The sequence below is a fragment of the Carcharhinus amblyrhynchos genome, chromosome 26 (genome assembly GCF_965287045.1).
Source record: "Carcharhinus amblyrhynchos chromosome 26, sCarAmb.v2.hapA, whole genome shotgun sequence".
In the NCBI taxonomy this organism is placed as follows: Eukaryota; Metazoa; Chordata; class Chondrichthyes; order Carcharhiniformes; family Carcharhinidae; genus Carcharhinus; species Carcharhinus amblyrhynchos.
In genome coordinates, this window is record NC_137349.1 from 39253184 (window position 1) to 39268018 (window position 14835).

At 45.9% G+C, this 14835-nt stretch overlaps 1 protein-coding gene across 4 annotated transcripts in view; it reads left to right on the top strand.

Moving 5' to 3' along the window:
- palm1a (paralemmin 1a) overlaps positions 1–14835 on the top strand; it is a 303084-nt gene that overhangs the window by 124323 nt on the left and 163926 nt on the right. For 3 of the 4 annotated variants that reach the window (XM_080213248.1, XM_080213250.1, XM_080213251.1), the window contains exon 2: positions 13681–13726. In XM_080213248.1, coding sequence (XP_080069374.1) covers positions 13681–13726 — 46 coding nt within the window. Of the gene's footprint in view, positions 1–13479; positions 13552–13680; positions 13727–14835 lie in introns of those variants that run through there. The other variant, XM_080213249.1, reaches the window with a different exon arrangement.

A 14835-nucleotide genomic window follows, 5' to 3' on the forward strand; every position in this document is an offset into this window, starting at 1 on the left:
GAGGCTGTAAACTCCCATCCCTGGAGTCAAAAACCTAAAGGGACAGGTCCCATGAATCCTGGGTCTGAGTGCCCGCTCCCCCAGACAGCCTGGAGACTGGAGTCAAAGTAATTGGTAACATCTCTCTCACTCTCTGCACACAGTTACTCCTATTAATAAAAAGTTCTTTCGTTACTCCACTCTGTGCCTGCCATTCTTTCCAAGATATTACATCTACCATCCACACTTAGATGACAGTGGGGCAGCACGGTGGGCACAGTGGTTAACACTGCTGCCTCACAGTGCCAGGGACCTGGGTTCAATTCCGGCCTTGGGTCACTGTCTGTGTGGAGTCTGCACATTCTCCCAATGCCTGCGTGGGTTTCTGCTGGGTACTCCGGTTCCCTTCCACAGTCCAAAGATGTGCAGGTTAGGTGGATTGGCCATGCTAAATTGCCCCTCAGGTGGACTAGCTAGGGTAAATATCTGAGGTTATGGGGATAGGGTCTGGGTGGGATTGTGGTCGGTGCAAACTCGATGGGCCAAATGGCCTTCTTCTGCACTGTAGGATTTGACATTTCTATGAATCTAGATTTTTAACTCCTTGGATATGTTCTTCCCCCCTTCTTAAATATAGGAATTATATAGGCTATTGCCAATCATTTTGGATGAGTCCATGGGATTTAATAGGATTGAGGGTTATAGATAGGCCTAGTAGGTAGGGATATGATCAGTGCAACTTGTGGGCCGAAGGGCCTGTTTGTGCTGTAGTTTTTCTACGTTCATCTGGCACTACAGCTTCCTCTGGTAAATTATGTGTATGGATATTTCTGTCATGTTCCCTCGAAATGGACAAATATAATCCATCTGGAGCAGAGGTTTTAGCCCAGTGAGGGGCAACCCAGGCTAGCGAGTGGGCTGTGTGAGTGACCCCTCCTTCATCTCAAGATTGAAATGGGGCTTGTTCATTAACCGTGACCCCACTTATAAAATTGAATGTATTGAGTACTGGATGAATATTTCATGGCACCTTATAGAAAATGCTGAATCATTCATATCTTAATAGAACTGTCATCAACCTCAGACGGTAAATACATAAGAAATATCTATGCTTTGGACACAGGGCAGGGTTCTCGCAGTCAATGTTGTGGGCAATCGGCGCACAAATGTTGGAAATTCAGTTTCAGATTGAGCGAGAGAAGATAAAATAAGAACATAAGAAATAGGAGCAGGAGTAGGCCATCTAGCCCCTCGAGCCTGCCCCGCCATTCAATAAGATCATGGCTGATCTGTCGTGGCTCAGTTCTACTTTCCCGCCTTCTCCCCATAATCCTTAATTCCCTTGCCTACCAAAAACCTATTTACCCGCGTCTTAAATATATTTAGCGAGGTAGCCTCCACCACTTCAACGGGCAGAGAATTCCAGAGATTCACCACCCTTTGAGTGAAGAATTTCCTCCTCAACTCCGTTCTAAACCGCCCCCCCCTTATCTTGAGGCTGTGCCCTCTAGTCCTACTGTCCTTTCTGAGCAGGAAGAGCCTCTCCACCTCTATCCTATCCATCCCATTCATCATCTTGTACGTCTCAATGAGATCTCCCCTCATTCTTCTAAACTCTAACGAGTACAAGCCTAGTTTATTCAGCCTCTCCTCATAGCTGAATCCCCTCAACTCCGGTATCAGCCTAGTGCCACACTAGAGTTTTAGCATTGGGCAGAAGTAATTATGATGTGGAGATGTTGGACTGGGATAAAAGAAAGAAATCCCACCACACCAGTTTAAAGAGTCCAAACTTCAAACTTTGGACTTTGAACTGGTGTTGCGGGATTTCTTTCAGAGGTAATTACACAGGCTCGAGGACAGAGTTGGCCCAAGTAAACCTGGCACAAGTAATTGAGGGCAGGACAATTGAGGAACAGAGTGGCGGATGTTAAGGGAGATATTGAATTAAATTCAATTAAAGTGTATTTCTGGGAGGCACGCCTTATGAAGATAGGTTGAGGGAACTAGGTCGCTTCTCCCTGGAGAGACGAAGGTTGAGAGGCGACCTGATAGAGGTTTATAAGATGTTGAGAGGAATAGATAGGGTGGATTCTCAGAGGCTATTTCCCAGGGCTGAAATGGTCACTACGAGAGGACGCAGGTTTAAGGTGCTGGGAAGCAAGTACAGAGGAGATGTTAGGGGTAAGTTTTTCACTCAGAGGGTGGTGAGTGAGTGGAATCGGCTGCCGTCGGTGGTGGTAGAGGTGAACTCGCTGGGGTCCTTTAAAAGACTTCTGGATGAGTATATGGGGTCTAATGGGATTGGGAGTTACAGATAGTTCTATGGCTTGGTAGGTATAGATGTGATCGGCACAACTTGTGAGCCGAAGGGCCTGTTTATGCTGTAGTGTTCTGTGTTCTATGTGCTATGTTCTATAAAGGCAAAACTCAGGGAATACCAAACTGCAAAGGCCAGTGGTAAGCCGGAGGATTGGGGGAATGTTAAGGTTCAGCAAAAGGCTATTAAAATCAGAATCAAAAGTGCTAAGATAAACTCCGAAAGGAAAGTAGCAGTAAACATAAACACAGATACCAAAAGTTTCTACGAGTACATAAAGAGGAAGATCACAGCTAAAGTAAATGTTGGCCCTGTAGAGGACAATACTGGTGAGGATCACATGACAGAGACACTAAACCAATATTTTGCCTCTGCCTTCACCATAGAGAATAGTGAAGAATTTCCAAAAACTGCAGTTAATACAGGGGAGTTTGGTGCAATAACCATCACTAGGGACAGGGCATTGAATAGACTAATGGGATTGAAGGCAGATCAGTCTCCAGGATCTGATGGCTTGCAATTAAGGGTTTAAAGGAGGTGGCAGCAGAAATAATGGATGATTGACTTGTGATATTTCAAAATTCCTTGGATTCTGGTAATGTCCCGGTGGATTGGGAACATGTAAACTTGTTTGAGTTCTTTGAGGACATAACTAGCAAAGTGGATAGTGGGGAACCTGTGGATGTTTATATCTAGAACTGTCCAGAAGGCACTTGACAAGGTGCTGCATAAGAGACTGATTCAGAAGGTGAGATTGCAGAGGCTTAGAATAGAGTATTGGATTGGATTGAGGATTGGCTGACAGAAAGCAGAGGGTCAGGGTAAGTAAGTCCTTCTCTCGCTGGCGCAATGTAACTAGCAGAGTGCTGCAGGGGTCAGTCCTCGGACCTCAACTGTTTACAATCTATATAAGTGATGCGCAAATAGGGACAGAGTGTAACATAGCAAAATTTGTGAATGATACTAAAGCAGTGAAGAGGATATAAAGATTTTACAGACGGATATAGACAGACTAGGAGAATGGGCCAACGTTTGACCGATGGAGTTTAATGTGCACATGTGTGAGGTTGCCCATTTTGGCAGAAAAAATAGAATTAATATCTCGATGGAAATGCATCCGAGCAGAGGGATCTGGGTGTCTTTGTTCATGAATCACAGGAAGTTGGTGTGCAGGTGCAGCCTATAACAAAAAAGGCAAATGGAATGTTGGCATTTATTGCAAAAGAATTGGAGCGTAGAAGTAGCGAAGTGTTGTTGCAATTGTATAGGGTGTCGGTGAGACCACATCTGGAGTACTGCGTCCAGTCTCGGTCTCCTTATTTGAGGAAGGATGTGGTGGCATTGGAGGCAGTTCAGAGGAGGTTCACCAGATTGAATTTGGGGATGAAAGGGTTGACGTACGGGGAGAGATTAAACACATTGGGCTTGTACTCGCTGGAACTTAGAGGAATGAGAGGGGATCTGACTGAGGTTTATAAAATCTTAAAAGGAATTGATAAAGTAAACGTAGACTAAATCTTTCCTCTTCAATCGAGAACACGAGGTCACAGGGTATAGGTTGAGAGGCGGTAGATTTAATACTAAGATGAGGAGGAGCTACCTCTCGCAGAGGGGGTGAATTTGTGGAACTGGTGGTGGAGACTGAATTGTTTGAATGGTTTCAAGAAGGAGATGGATATATTTCTGATTGAAAGGAAGGATAAAGGGACATGGGGAACAGGCGGGGAGGTGGATTTGAGACCAGGGAGAGATCAGCCATGGCCTGATTGAATGGCGGAGCAAGCTGGGAGGGCTGAATTTGCTGACTTTTGCTCCTAGTTCCTACATTCCTACACTTCACTTCCTTGCTTTACGTGTGAATCACTTCAGCCAGACCGGTAGAAATAAAACTCCCTGGATGTAAACAGGAGAATCTGGCAACTCTGCACAGAGGCAAAATGTCTCACGGGCCTCATTCAGAACCCACATGGTCACATGTCCCCCCCTCCAGGCCATCGGGCACCCACTTGCTGTTTCAGTCTCTTTATGTTTGATTTTTTTAAAAATTCAACCCTCATTTCGAACCCCCTGGACCAATCTCAGGTCCGCCTGTCATGTTTTTTTTCTGGTAAACACCACAGCAAGGTGATGATTTACCGAATCTGCCATTTCTCCATCATTAACTGTGATATTATCCCGTCCGTTGCTAAGTGCTCCCACTCCTTTGCAATTTTCCCTTTATTAACTATGTGCCTCTAAGTGTTTTACTATTTTGTTTTATGTTCCTTGACAATTTAATTTCATAGCTCCTCTGCCCTCCGAATCGTTAGTTTTTGAATTCAATTTTTATTTCTTCAAGTGTTCCCATGTGGAACTCTTCCCTGTTGGTCTATGTGATCTCTTTCCTTACCCTCAGTTGCATCTTTTTGTCTTTATTCACCCTTGGTGTCTCATTACTGCTTTTTTTTTAATGGAATGTAATTTTTCTGCGTGCTGCAAACACTGTTTTAAACCTTTCCCATCGCTGGTCTACACTGCTGTTTGCCAATAATGTTCCCCTTCTATTTTCCCTAAGTTCAGCCCCATAAAATCAGCTTTTCTCCAGTTGATTAACTTGGTTTTGTCATACATATGTCCTTCTCTATTATTATCCTAATGTGTACAATATTATGCTTGTTATTGCCAAGATGTCCTCTAATTTTTACTCCTTTTATCTACTCTGATTGCTAGTTCCAGTTGTCAAACCTCCTTTTACACTTTTCACTCACAGGGCTAGAGAGGAGTCCTGTACACTTGGTACATAAGAACATAAGAAATAGGAGCAGGAGTAGGCCATCTAGCCCCTCGAGCCTGCCCCGCCATTCAATAAGATCATGGCTGATCTGAAGTGGATCAGTTCCACTTTTCCACTTTCTCCCCATAACCCTTAATTCCCTTGTCTGTCAAAAACCTATCAACCCACGTCTTAAATATATTTAGCGAGGCAGCCTCCACCACTTCAACGGGCAGAGAATTCCAGAGATTCACCATCCTTTGAGTGAAGAAGTTCCTCCTCAACTCTGATCTAAACTGACCCCCCTTATCTTGAGGCTGTGCCCTCTAGTCCTGCTGTCCTTTCTAAGCGGGAAGAATCTCTCTACCTCTACCCTATCCATCCCCTTCATTATCTTATACGTCTCTATAAGATCCCCCCTCATCCTTCTAAACTCCAACAAGTACAGACCCAGTCTATTCAATCTGTCAGCCCTCGGACACTCGGTACTTACCTCCTCCCTAGCTGGAACAGCTGAATCGGGCTTCTGTAGAGCGTGTCTGTTTTGTGCTGACTCTGGATTGGCGAATGTGATGGTAAAGGGGGGAGTGCTGGTATATTTGGGCGAGTGGCCCACTGAGACAATTTAAATGCGTCCAAATGCATTTCAATGGCCGTGGCATCCATTTTGGATGCGGGCCCGATCACAGTCGTTTCTGGGCCTGGATAAATGAGTGTGGATCACACTACTCCAAAGATGTGCGGGTTGGGTTGATTGACCATGCTAAGAAATGGCCCCTTAGTGTCCAGGGATGTGTAGGTTAGAGGGATTAGTGGGTGTAATATGTGGGGGTAGGGCCTGGTGTTCGGTGCAGACTCGATGGGCCGAAGGGCCTCTTTCTGCACTGTAGGGTTCTACGATTCTATGACCTACTCACGCCCGACTTTACCAAATTTTCACGCCTGAAAACAGACACAACTTGATGGTAAAATTGGGTCCATTGAGTTTGGAGAGCTGGAGATAGATTCGGGTGCAGTGGGTGACCAGGGCGTTGTTTGTGTCTTATTGGGGTCTACAGCATGGTGCTGCCCACTGGACATTAGACTGGCCCCAACCACCCAGTCAGTCAGAATCAGCCTTTGGTGCCAGGGTGGGTGAATCCCTGAGTCACCGAGGGTGGGCCTCTGGATGGCCACCCTTACCTGGTTTGGCTCGCTTGTGGAAATGGTTTACCAGGGTGCCCCCACCTACTTGTGAGTAGATGGGTGAAGGTGAGCACCAACGCTGGACGGGAGTGTAGCGTGCCCGCCTGTGGGAGGTGCCACCCCCTCCTTTCCACGATCAGGCGACGGCACTTAGTGAGATCGATCTTTTATCTCTATCTACGTGGATCCTCATTTTATCGGGCTGGTAGCTGTGCCTCTGTTATTGACAGCCGTTCTGTTAACCCCTAACAGACACAGCGTGTGGAACCTTCCTGTCCTGCCCACCATGAGAATCTTAAGGTCCATTGACCTCGGGTGAGATTTTCCAGTTTTGGGGCAAGCAGGGCTGGAAAATCCCATCCAGTGTCCCCCAAGCCCCGCCATTCCCCTCTCTATCTTTTCTAAGTATATCATATCCTGCAATATTCCATTCCCAAATCTGATTTATCAATAATCTCTGCTCTGCCTGCTTCCTCACAACATATTAAGTTTCCTTATTATGTTATGGACACAGTGCAGTGTTCCACAGACAGTGTAATTAATTTTTCAGCTTGGTCCTTATTTTTAACCGTATTTTTACGCTCATTGTCCATAAGTCTATTGATCTCCTTTCCGTCGAAGCCTTTACTTTCTTTCCTAATCTTCTCGCTCCCCGTTTTATTGACATTTGGACTCATTTCATTTCCCGCACAGAGCCTCAACCTCTTAAAGCCACAGCCACCTCCATATTTACCCTTTCCCACTCAACTGCCCCTGCCTTCCGAGTCCAGCTCCCTCCTGTCTCAGTGCCGATACCACTATCCCATCGACTAAACAAAGAACAAAGAGCAACACAGCCTGGGAAACAGGCCCTTCGGCCCAACGAGCCCACGCCGCCATTTTAACATTGAGTGCCCTCCTCTACCCATGACCTTTGTCTACACCTATTGGACCCCACAATAAAGGAACCATAACCAGATTGAGGGACGACTAATTTAGGGACAATTTGTTAACACCAATCAGTCTAAGAGGACATCTTTGGGGTGTGGGAGGAAACCGGAGAAAACCCACGCAAGCACGGGGAGAATGCGCAAACTCCCACTGACACCGACCCAAATCCATGTATCTGCACAGCAAACAGTGATAGTCACTGAGCTGTCGTGTTGCCCGTCAGTTGGTCCAGTTTAAGCGTACACTAACGACATGAAGCACTAGGCAACTCTCGAAGCAACGTCCAAGAGCCCTCGCACGACCCACCACGTGTATGCCCCCTCGTTGGAACTTTTCCTTCCCGCTCCAGCTCTTGATCCACTTGTTAATCCTCCTGATCTCTGTCTGCTGCTATGTCAACTTTCACCTCACTGGGGGCAACACCCCAGAGTTTTTCACCTTCGAGGCCCTGCTTTTTATTTTAGCTCCTGACGTTCTCTGCTCTTTGTTCGTATCCTGCGTTGTTTGTTTGGTGTTTGTTCTGACATGACGCACAAAAATGGCACTATCCCCCTCCATTTCCAGTTTCCTCTCCAGTCACCGGCAAGATGTCTGCCTTGGCACCGGGAAGGCAACGCTTAGGGATCCTTGTTGAGGGCGGCAGAGGCAACCTGGCTGCCATGTTTGCAACACTTAATCAGTAATATTGTGCTCTGGCATATTATGAGGTTGGGAAAGGCGCCATACGTGCTTTCTTTGTCTTTTGACCTCGCCCCTCTGAGGAGCTGGAAGATTCTGGAAGGAAGGCTTGAAGAATGAGATTCCTCTATCGATGCTCCAGCTAGGAATTAAGCTCAGTATGTTCTTGTATGTACTACTGAGGCTCTCAATGAGACCAACCCTCTGGCAGGAATAGCAGTGTCAGGGAATTGGGAAAAGGAGGATCCCAGATGCTTTCCGGTTTACTCTATCTGCAGAATTATTGATTTCCACTCTGGGCCTCGGCTGTGAGGTTTCATAGAAATCATCGAACCCTACAGTGCAGAAAGAGGCCCTTCGGCCCATCGAGTCTGCACTGACCACAATCTCACCCAGGCCTTACCCCCATATCCCTACATATTTTACCCGCTAATCCCTCTAACCCAAGCATCTCAGGACTCTAAGGAGCAATTTTTAGCGTGGCCAATTAACCTAACCTACACACCTTTGGTGGAAACCAGAGCACCCGGAGGAAACCCACGCAGACACGAGGAGAATGTGCAGACTCCACACAGACAGTGACCCGAGCCGGGAATCGAACTCAGGGCCCTGGAGCTGTGAAGCAGCAGTGCTAACCCACTGTGCCACCATGCCGCCCAGTAAAGGACGGCACAGTAGTGCAGTGGGCAGCACAGTAGCACAGTAGAGAGTTTGTACATTCTCCTCGTGTCTGCGTGGGTTTCCTCCGGGTGCTCCGGTTTCCTCCCACAGTCCAAAGATGTGCAGGTTAGGTTGATGGGCTGTGCTAAGAAATTGCCCCTTAGTGTCCAGGGATGTGTAGGTTAGAGGGGTTAACGGGTAAATGTGTAGGGATATGGGGGTAGGTCCTGGGTGGGATTGTTGTCGGTGCAGACTCGATGGGCTGAATGGCCTCTTTCTACGATGTAGGGTTTCTATGTTAAAGGTTTCTGAGTAAGCCACTCACTGTCTGAGCGCAGACTCCACCACATAGATAAGGGTGGAAGTTTGTGAGGCAGTATCTGATTTATTCAGTACAGTTAAGGTGATGAGGATGATTCGGGGGCTGGGGAATTTAACTTGACACTTTAAAAGCCAATACCTGATATCCTTGACAAATATGCATAATATATGAAAGTAATATCCTCTAAAAGGCTAATGGCATACGAGGAATATCTAAAACATAAAAACACATTAGTGTCCTGCTACACATTGCAGCCTCTTACACTGTATGTGTAAAAATATTCCTCATATTGTAGTTGACCTGTTAATTAGAATACCCCACAACAGGCGCAGTGACCCCTACACTAGGTCAGGAGACCCCTCTAAGACACACGTACGCACAAATTCACAGCAGCCCCTTTGATCTTGCTCTGCCATCCAATAGGATCCATAGAACCACAGAAAATTACAGCTCAGAAACAGGCCTTTTGCCCCTTCTTGTCTGTGCCGAACCATTTTTTGCCTAGACCTGCACTTGGACCATATCCCTCCACATCCCTCTCATCCATGTACCTGTCCAGGTTTCTCTTTAATGTTAAAGTGGCATTTACCACTTTATCCGGCAGCTCATTCCACACTCCCACCACTCTCTGCGTGAAGAATCCCCCCTAATATTCCCTTTTCTCCCTTCACCCTTCACCCATGCCCTCTGGTTTTTTTTCTCCCCTAGCCTCAGTAGAAAAAGCCTACTTGCATTCACTCTATCTATACCCATCAAAATCTTATACACTTCTATCAAATCTCCCCTCATTCTTCTACGCTCCAGGGAATATCATGGCTGATCTGATCGTAACCCATGCAGACACGGGGAGAATGTGCAAACTCCACACAGTCAGTGACCCAAGGCCGGTATATGAACCCGGGTCCCTGGCACTATGAGGTAGCAGTGCTAACCACTATGCCACCGTGTTGCCCAGATCAGAAATTAAGATTGTCGAATAGATCCAAACCAGATGGTGAAGTGGTAAAGAGGACACAGATCTTTTTCTTGTTAGTATGTTTATTTACAAGATGCCGCATTCTGGATCTCCCAAATACCACCCCAGTGTTCCAGCTGACTCTATTTATACTCTTCTGAATACCACAGGGAAACAAATTAATCAATTAAAAACCTCTTAAATAGTAGTCCAGAGCTTGACTACTACTGAAAAAAGAGGTGCTGTTGAAACTTTTCATCTTGCACTCATCAGGTTAGAATATCAAGAATACCAATAGTAAAGGGACCAACAATTTATACAACATGAGAAGAAACCTCTTATTGGTTAGCATGTAAACTCTGATTGATAGAGGTGTTGCCATGGAGAATGTTCCAGGGTACAATTAGCTGCCAAGCTTTTGTTTCAACTTCAACCAGGAAGTCAGCTCTGATTTGTCAAGGGGAATGGTAAGACAAGAGGGCAGGTTAGTTATAAGGAAAATGGTTATCAGCGTGTGACAGGAAGGATTGGGATACTACAGATTGAAAGAGTGCACCAGCAGCTAAGGCTACTTGTTGCAAAGAGAATAAGAGTTAAAAGCTTTCTATTGGAATGCGTGTAGCATTTGCCACAAGGCAGATGAATTGACAGTGCGAAAAAAAAACAAATAGAAATGATCTAATTGCCATTAGGGAGACATGGTTGTAGGGTGGCCAAGGCTAGGAAGTGAATGTTGTGGGAAGCTGTTGATTCTGTCTCCTTTATGTTGCTGAATTTTGAGATGTTCTGCCTGTCCAGTTCGCTCTGTTGCAAATGTTATAATATAGCCAATGGTAGCACGCTGTGAGGGTCAGCTGACCCAGTAGACAATGTAACCAATGGCAAAATGATGTGGTGGTCAGCTGGTCCGGTATAAATAGAAAGCAGCTGAGGATTGGGGGGAGCTTGTGTAGCCCTAGTGCGATGAAGGTTCTTTATTAAGCCTTTACTTTGATTTAGTTTGTGAAGTTAGTTCATTGACTGCTTGCTTATTGGAGTACCTTACTGTCAGAGAAATAATAAAGAGTGAAGCGCACATGTGAATTTGGATAAGGATCAGGGTCAACTGTATTGCTGAAACCTTCTTCATTTCCCAATACATGGAAATATCCTCCAATGAACTGTGACTGCCCAAGGATGGCAATGACTAAACTGGCTTCTGTGTGCCTGATGTCATGCCCAGTGCAGGCATGAAGATCTTACAAATTTCAAAACTATATTTTTTCACGTGGACACTGCAGACCATTTGGCTTTGGCTGTATCGACTCCAGATGGGCCAAGTAAATGTAGACAATAATGACCATCGTGGAATTCACAACTCCCTTTGTTAAGGATGAACTATCACACACACACACACCAGCCACTCACCTTTCCACTTCACCCTGGGCCATCAGGTGGGACATTCCATCCATTCCTGCCGGTGGGGTCTTCCAATCCGTCAGTATTGCTGTGGGACCCTTGCTGTGGGTTCCCCATTGGCAGAGAGCGCGAACAACAGAAAACCCCGTTGGCGACGGTGGGACTGGAAAACCTAGCCACCGGCTTATGGTGGGCCACCTCTGCCACAAACAATGTCACTGGGGGGGGGGTGGGATGGAAAATCCTACCCGGTGGAAGGCACTCAAAGGGGTCATTGACATTGACTGGACTCATTCGATTACAAAAACCATTGGCTCGCTCAAAAGCTCTGTGTGTGAAAGCTTAATAAGAAGTCTCGCAACACCAGGTTAACCTGGTGTTGTGAGACTTCTTACTGTGTTTACCCCAGTCCAACGCCGGCATCTCTATATTGTGAAAGCTTAAAACACAGGATGTGAAATATCATTTTTGGAAGGACTTTGAAGCAGTAATTTCCCCCAAACTGTTCCAAACTCAAGCTCACCTGAGGAAGTGACCTCCTGGCAATTCGACTACAAGAGGCTTCTCAGCCTACTGAGAATCCTCTGCTTCACGAGACACCTACCCCAGCCAAAGCATCAGTTCATCAAAAACTACAGACCAGCTATGGAAGAGACTGAAATGCCTCGAACCCCAACCCCCACCCCCCCACATGTAAATCATGCCATTAATATTGAAAGGGCACGAAGCTGGTTTCGCAGGCAAAACAGGGTCAGTAACATCCCGAGAGGTGAAAAAGCAGATTTTTCAGCTCTCGACCAATCCGACCCATTTGCCACACTGATCGACTGATGTGACGGGCCAGTAAGATCGCCCCATCAACATTGTCTGTGGCACCAATAACATAGCACGAACTTACAAGTCATTGTTTTTAATTGTAAGTATCAATTAAAGTCAAATAATATATACACACACATAGAATTCCTATCAGAGGGAGGCTATTTGGCCCATCGAACCTTACCTTTAACCCCACATATTTATCCTGCTAACCCCCCTGACACTAAGGGGCAATTTAGCATGGCCAATCCACCTAACCCGCACATCTTTGGACTGTGGGAGGAAACCGGAGCACCCGGAGGAAACCCATGCAGACACGGGGAGAACATGCAAACTCCACACAGTGAGGCTGAAATTGAATCCATGTCCCTGGCACTGTGAGGCAGTGCTAACCACTGTGTCACTGTGCCACCCACAGACTGCCTAAAATTATATTGATGTTATGTGGAGGGTGTTGAAAAATAGGGAGAAACCGTTCCCACTCGGGAAGAGGAAAGGGAGACAGAGGGCACAGATCGATGATAATTGGCAAACTTACCAAGGGGGAGATGAAGATGAAGGTTCTCACGCAGTGGGTTGTTATAGTCTGGGATCTATTCCCTGAAAGGATAATGGAGACAGAAACATAAGAAACATAAGAAATAGGAGCAGGAGTCGGCCATCTAGCCCTTCAAGCCTGCCCCGCCATTCAGTAAGATCATGGCTGATCTGAAGTGGATCAGTTCCACTTTCCCGCTTTCTCCCCATAACCCTTAATTCCTCTGTCTATCAGAAACCTATCTACCCGTGACTTAAATATATTTAGCGAGGTAGCCTCCACCACTTCAACGGGCAGAGAATCACCACCCTTTGAGTGAAGAAGTTCCTCCTCAACTCCATTCTAAACTGCCCCCCCCCTTATCTTGAGGCTATGCCCTCTAGTCCTGCTATCCTTTCTAAGCGGGAAGAATCTCTCTACCTCTACCCTATCCATCCCCTTCATTATCTTATACAGAGTCAATAATGAAGTTCAAACAGGGATTGGGTAAATAATCGAAACACATCTCGGGCTATGGGGGTAGAGGGGAATTAATTGAATTGTTCTTTTGAAGAATCAGCAACCACCAAATGGGTGATTGGTCTTTTGATTTGATTTGATTTGATTTATGAGTGTCACATGTATGTATGTGTATACAGTGAAAAACATTGTTTCTTGAGCATTATACAGACAAAGCATTTCATCCATACAAAAGGAAAGGATGCAGAATGTAGAGTCACAGTCATAGCTAGGATGTAGAGAAAGATCAGTTTAATATCAGGCCCCCCCGTGCTGTACGATCCAACGTATCTAACGTCTGCTTGTTCGCACATTGCAGCCTGTTGCGATTTCTGTGGTGTGTGACCCATTCATCGCAGGTCAGAAATGGCTGCTTATATTCAGGTCTCCGCTTCTACTCAGGGTATTATGGTAATGTGAGACACTCGCTGAATAATGTAGTGAAGAATTGGTGGCCAGTTAGACTGCATCTACAGCAGGAGCTTCTGCGAGCAGGCACCATGAGGCTGGACCAGAATAGGTTCTCAAATCGTTTTAAGATGACTTAATGGATTACTGCAACATCTCTTTCTGTCTTTCAGTGCACCCACCACTAGTTTCCTCTTGTCTCATCAAGTGTTTTTTTTTCTTCCTTGCTTTTCCTTCTCAGGATGTCCGAGACATTATTCCAACAGGAGAGGCTCCAAGCTATCGCGGTGAGTCTAAATATAACTTCTCAGTCCGTCCATTTAATTCCTCAGGGGACCCCGCCTGTGTTCAGCTAAAGGCACGTTTGTACGGTAGGGATTCAGAGCCTCACCAGTCCCGGGAGTGAGCTGCCTACGCGCCCCCCAGCCCTGTCCAAATGTCAGCTCTCTGAGAAGAATTACACTGGCGAAATGATTACTATTTCTGTGTAAATGCTGGAGCTAGCCCGCATCATCATTCAGAATCTCAGCAAGGTCCAAATTCACCTCATACTCTCTCATTAACCTTGGCTGCATTCTGCACTGCAGGCCATTGATTGGTTGCCCGAGGTGGAATCGGGAGAAATTCGGTTGGGTTTTGCGAAAGTCTCCTCCGTTCTGACGACAGGTCGTCAGACACTGACTGAGCCTTTGCACATTCCCTGCGTTTGACCCGGTCTAGACTCATGTTCTCTAAGGGTTTATATGAATTGACGTTGTCTAATCTTGTGGCAGTTTCCATTTTATCAAGAAAAAACTTTCTAAATGCTTGTCCAAGTCCAAATTAATTCCCCCAAATATTTCAAGAATTAAATGCATGCATTCTGAACATTAAAATAAATGGAAACTTCCTGCGCGTCAAAGATTAATGACCCTCTTTGTTCTGCTGCTAAGTCATCTACTCAGGCAAAAGAAAAGTGAGCCAGGCGGTTTTATTTGTAATAATTTGTTGCTGATGAAGCAATCTGTCCTTGGCTGGTTTGATCGATGAGGCTGAGGATATTAAAATGCCCAATGTGACTATGTTATAAGTAATGTACCCACAGCCTGAGAGTGAGACTTGGTGTTGATACGGCAGCCACAACATCCAAAAAGGCTGCAGATACTCACCAGGTCAGGCAGCATCAGCAGAGAGAGAAAAAACAGAGTTCCTGGGTGGAGTTCAATTGCAGCGGGATCTCAATCAATTGGGCTGGCGAATGGCAGATGGAGTTTAATTCAGACAAATGCAAGGTGATGCATTTTGCTAGATTGAACCAGAGCAGGACTTATTCAGTTAATGGTAGGGAGTTGGGGAGAGTTACAGAACGAAGAGATCTAGGGGTACAGGTTCATAGCTCCTTGACAATGGAGTCACA